This window comes from Oncorhynchus gorbuscha, linkage group LG24, assembly GCF_021184085.1.
Source record: "Oncorhynchus gorbuscha isolate QuinsamMale2020 ecotype Even-year linkage group LG24, OgorEven_v1.0, whole genome shotgun sequence".
In the NCBI taxonomy this organism is placed as follows: Eukaryota; Metazoa; Chordata; class Actinopteri; order Salmoniformes; family Salmonidae; genus Oncorhynchus; species Oncorhynchus gorbuscha.
This window is the reverse complement of record NC_060196.1, coordinates 2,657,250-2,662,984: the sequence shown is the minus strand read 5'-3', so window position 1 is coordinate 2,662,984 and position 5,735 is coordinate 2,657,250. Positions and strand designations below refer to the sequence as shown.

General features: G+C 42.5%; 1 protein-coding gene across 1 annotated transcript; it reads right to left on the bottom strand.

Moving 5' to 3' along the window:
• Positions 1 to 1,823: 1,823 nt before the first annotated feature.
• LOC124013184 (CD209 antigen-like protein A) lies at positions 1,824 to 5,462 on the bottom strand. Its single transcript, XM_046327412.1, has 6 exons — positions 5,261 to 5,462; positions 3,561 to 3,662; positions 3,292 to 3,453; positions 3,031 to 3,173; positions 2,823 to 2,923; positions 1,824 to 2,501 (listed from the first exon to the last, which is right to left on the bottom strand). The coding sequence occupies exons 1-6, from the start codon at positions 5,400 to 5,402 to the stop codon at positions 2,360 to 2,362; spliced, it is 792 nt and encodes a 263-aa protein (XP_046183368.1). The 5' UTR covers positions 5,403 to 5,462; the 3' UTR covers positions 1,824 to 2,359.
• Between the last annotated feature and the right edge of the window lie 273 nt (positions 5,463 to 5,735).

Genomic DNA, 5,735 nt, shown 5'->3' with positions numbered 1-5,735 from the left:
AATCCAGTGCTATTCTCTCTACACTGGCTTCCTGTTAAGGCTAGGGATGATTTCAAGGTTTTACTGCTAACCTACAAAGCATTACATGGGCTTCCTCTGGAGGCAGGGCTTTCTGGAGACAGGGCTTTCTCCTATAGAACTCAATTTTTATGGAATGGTCTGCCTATCCATGTGAGAGATGCAGACTCTGTCTCAATCTGTAAGTCTTTATTGAAGACTCATCTCTTCAGTAGGTCCTATGATTGAATGTAGTCTGGCCCAGGCGTGTGAAGGTGAAAGGGAAGGCACTGGAGCAACGAACCACACTTGCTGTCTCTGCCTGGCCGGTTTCCCTCTTTCCACTGGGATTCTCTGCCTCAAACCCTATTGCAGGGGCTGAGTCACTGGCTTACTGGTGCTCTTCGATGCCATCCCCAGGAGGGGTGCGTCACTTGAGTGGGTTGAGTCACTGATGTGATATTCCTGTCTGGGTTGGCGCCCCACCTTGGGTTGTGCCTTGGGGGAGATCTCCGTGGGCTATACTCGGCTGTCACGACTTCTGCCGAAATCGATGCCTCTCCTTGTTCGGGCGGTGCTCGGCAGTCGAAGTCACCGGTCTTCTAGCAATCATTGATCCATTTTTCATTTTCCATTGGTTTTGTCTTGTCTTCTTACACACCTGGTTCCAATCCCATTCATTATCCGGTTGTGTATTTAAGCCTCTGTTTCCCCTCATGTCCTTGTCAGATTGCTTGTTTGTTCATGATCTTGTAGTTTGCACGTCGGGTCCTCGTATCCATTATGGTTTTGAAGCTGTCTTTTTAAGTTATAAAACTACTCCATTATACCAAGTTTGATTCTCCTGCACCTGACTTCCCTGCCACCTATACACACGTTGATGTTTATACTGTATTATTGACTGTATGTTTGTTTTACTCCATGTGTAACTCTGTGTCGTTGTATGTGTCGAACTGCTTTGCTTTATCTTGGCCAGGTCGCAATTGTAAATGAGAACTTGTTCTCAACTTGCCTACCTGGTTAAATAAATGTGAAATTAATAAAATAAAAAAAATCATCCTTGTATCAGGATGGTAAGTTGGTGGTTGGAGATATCCCTCTAGTGGTGTGGGGGCTGTGCTTTGGCAAAGTGGGTGGGGTTATATACTGCCTGTGTGGCCCTGTTCGGGGGTATTGTCGGACGGGGCCACAGTGTCTCCTGACCCCTCATGTCTCAGTCTCCAGTATTTATGCTGCAGTAGTTTATGTGTCGGGGATCTAGGGTCAGTCTGTTATATCTGGATTTTTTTTTCTTATGCGGTGTCCTGTGTGACATTAAGCATGCTCTCTAATTCTCTCTCTGTTTTTTTCTCTCTTGGAGGACCTGAGCCCTAGGACCATGCCTCAGGACTACCTGGCATGATGCTGTGCTGCTGCTCCAGTTTCAACTGTTCCGCCTGCGGCTATGGACCCCTGACCTGTTCACTGGACGTGCTACCTGTCCCTGACCTGCTGTTTTCAACTCTCTAGACACAGCAGGAGTGGTAGAGATACTACTCTGAATGATCGGCTATGAAAATCAACTGACATTTACTCCTGAGTTGCTGACCTGTTGCACCCTCTACAACCACTGTGATTATTATTATTTGACCCACATAGCCTGGTTCCTCTCTAAGGTTTCTTCCTAGGTTTTGGGTTTTCTAGGGAGTTTTTCCTAGCCACTGTGCTTCTACACCTGCATTGCTTGCTGTTTGTGGATTTAGGCTGGGTTTCTGTTCAGCACTTTGTGACATCAGCTGATGTAAGAAGGGCTTTATAAATACATTTGATTGATTGAGGGTTAATAATTGGACATACTTTTTTTTACTAAGCATAAGCCTATGGCAAATCACATGACATAAATAAATAAAAAATAATTAAGAATAATTTTACAGAGTACAATATGTCTACATATTCTCCTCTAAATCTAAACAAGAATAATTGTTTTCTCTTCCTCATTCTCTTAATTTTCTTCTTCCTCTGTCTCTCTCTGACACTAAGGCTCTATCTCAATTAGTCTTTCCTAGAAGGAGAGGAGATAGGAGAGGAATGTATCTAAACCCTATTAGAGGAGAAGGTCCAAGGTCCCTCCCCTAGGATTGTATTCTCCAATGTGTTTGGAGAAGAAGTCAAAGAGAGAGGATGTGAGGAGGAATTGGGGAAGGTCTAATTGAAAAAGAGCCGGTAGGCAACTCTGTAATACAACTTTTTCTCCTCTATGGTGAGTTCATCTCTCACCTTAACCACCAGGTGGAATCATCACTTAACCATTCAGCACTGTGTTCTACCATCAACATAATAATAACAATAACAGAGAAATACTGTTTGTTACAGTAGGTTATTGTTACTCCTCTTTCTCACAGATCCAGTTATGATTTGTGCCACATTTGTCATCATTCCATGTCTTTACAGGATCATCTTGTCCATAGTATATCTCAGCACAGTCCTCTTGCCCACTATCATCAGGCTGTTCTGCCGCCCAGTACCTAAACAACACAGAGACAGTCAGACACTGTGGTACAAACATACTCCTCAATTATACACATAGTCCTATGTTTTAACAGTTTTAAAGACATTCTGAAAGATGATCATACCATTATACAGAATGGGCCATTTACAATTATATTTATTTATTATATAATGGCATTTTAATCGAAAAATCTGACTTGATTATTGTGATACATCTCTAGTTCTCATTGAATAACATCCATGAGCAGAAACATACATTCTGATGAACATGATTAGATGCAATTTATCATTGTTGTTTTGTATCCCAATATCATCTGGTAAAATGGTAAATATCTCACCCTGTGGTCAGTGGGGTGCCGTCCACCCACTTCCAGATCCCCTCAGTAACAGAGTCATTTAGACCAATCCAGGCTCTCAGGTGGAGGTTGAAGACAAATGTCTGTTGTTGAGAAAGATAAAGATAGCACATTTTAAGATATTTATAAAAAACTGCACACATATTAGTGTACTGAGTAAAATTATATTTTCTCCGACTCTCTCTCTCACCTGTTCCTCTCTGCTGTTTATGACCACCAGGTCTGCTCCTCTATCCAGACAGTCCTGTCTGCTCTGCTTCCAGGTTTTCTTCTCAGTAGAGAGGAAGTAGAACTTGGAGTCAAAGTACCTCCATCCCTCCTGACAATGCTGCTCTGTTGAAGAGCAAATGTGAAAACATTGAGAAACTTAGCCAGTATCTTTAAACTCATAAACCCATTGATATATTATTACTGTTGATCTACTTCTAATTTATCACGGCTTATATCTCACCCATCACAAAAAGCTTTGCCTGAATATGGCCTTTCTCTTCAGTCAGGTTGTTGTATCTGGTCTGTAGCTGGTCTCTCTCTTCAGTTGCGTTGATTTTATAAAGGGAGAAACTCTGAAACAAGCTGTTCCTTTTATCCTCAGAATCGTTGATGGCTCTATTATCTACAAAGTATAAACACAGTAATTAGGTAAAAGACCAGGTAATTAGGCATAGTAACCTGCACCTCCTATAACTAGGTGATAAGCAATGAACTTGGACCTAAACTCACAGTAGACAGACAGGCCTATGATCCCAGCCAGTAGGAGAACACACAGCAGCCCCAGACACACTGCAGCAACTAGGAAGAGTCTCTTCCCTGAGCTATCAGGCTCTGTGGACACATACAAGAGACTGTTATGTTTTGTGTGTGTGTGTGTATGTTACCTGAGTGCTGGTCTCCTGGTCCATTATTAGGAGCAGTGTCTGCTGTCTCTTCTCTCTTGGTGCTGGTCTCACCGTCTCTCAGGGTGTCTGCACTGACGTAGATATCCACAATCCTCTCCTCCATCTCACCTCTGTTAAACTTGACCTTCTAGTTCATATCTGGTTCAGCATAGATGCCCTTTGACATGTTAACAATACCTGGGTCTTTCTTTCTATGTAGGTCAACTATACATTAAGTCTCAGACTCTAGGATGAATGTGGTGGTCTTCCAACATGGCCACCAGGAGGCGGCGTACGTCAACTGCAAGACCTCTACACGTTAAGTCTCTGCTTCTACTGATATCATTGTCTCTGAGTCATCTGTGTGTCTCTGTCTGTGTGACTGCTGTAGGTGTTAACTATAGGGAAGTATCAACATAATGACACAGTAGTTGTCCAGAGTGTATCTCAACACAGTCCTCCTGCCCAGGGAATGGGACTTGCTATTTGTGATGATGGACAGGACACTATCATACCAGGAAGATATAGATCATAGAGGGGAAGTGGAGAACAAAGACTAGTTGTTAACATATATTAAATATCATATGTAACAGCCCCAAGATGATTCAGGGAGTTTCCAGAACTCCTCCTTCCTTTCACCTTTCTGCTGATTTGGACTCTCTGTTTACTCCCAAATATACATCAACATGTTCAGGAGGTCCAGAACTACAAACATGGGTCATTATAATGTCCAGACAATAGATGTGACACTACAAACTGCTCCAAGTGGATATTGAGGGTGGGTAGTTTTAACCAGTGAGGATGAGATGACAACAGTAACCACCATGTCTCTCCTCTACATTTACAGTTTAGTCATTTAGCAGAAGCTCTTATACAAAGCGACTTACATGACCAATTAGGGTTAAGTGCCTTGCTCGAGGGCACGTCAACAGATTTTCACGTAGCCGGCTCGGGATTTCGATGCAGCACCCTTCGGTTACTAGCCAATCAATCTTAACCGCTAGACAATCTGCCTCCCTCTCTCTTAATGAACCTGAAGGAGATTTTGAGTGACAGCTGGTTGAATGACAGAAACGGTCCACTTCACTTCCTTCTTTTGGGACCCATATGGAGGTACAACAATCAAATATGAGCATTTGATATTGTTCTTATATGTAATTTGACAACAGACTGACTTTCAAAGATTATTAGGAAAACACACAGCAGCCCCAGACACACTGCAGCAACTCCAGAGGGTCTCTTCCACCACTGAGCATGTACTGAATCACACATTATTAAAGATCTTTGGTAATGTGTTTAACTGTATCATCCAGGATTGAGACAAATAAAGCCAGAGTACTACAGGATAAGCTCACCTGTTTAATAGATTGTGTGTGTGTGTGTGTGTGTGTGTGTGTGTGTGTGTGTGTGTGTGTGTGTGTGTGTGTGTGTGTGTGTGTGTGTGTGTGTGTGTGTGTGTGTGTGTGTGTGTGTGTGTGTGTGTGTGTGTGTGTGTGTGTGTGTGTGTGTGTGTGTGTGTGTGTGTGTGTGTGTGTGTGATCTTACCTGAAGCAACAACTCCATCTCTTGGACGGGGTTTGAAGGCTCTTACGTTACCATATAATTGGCCATCGATGTCTGTGTTCTTCATTGCATTAGATTTGTTGTCTTCAAATCCATCTGTGTTTTCATAGACTCCTTCTGACATCTTAAAATTGTGCTCAAATACAGTAACTTCTACTTCTAACCTCAACTCTAATGTACGTTTGTAGCTGTGTCGTCTCCCTGCACTGTCTTGCGTCTGTGTGACTTTAGGTTGTGAAACTCTTTATCAGTCAACTAAAGTGTGAGTTCAACACAACACAATCAGCAAGCCACCGCGTGACTTGCACCAGACTTAGTTTGATAATATAATACACGATATGGCTCTATATCATGCTATACGATGTATGTGTGATTTCACAGGGTCCCAAATCTGGATGTGCTAAAATTAATTGGGATCCTAATTGACATATGCACTACATATATCCTGACTGAGTTT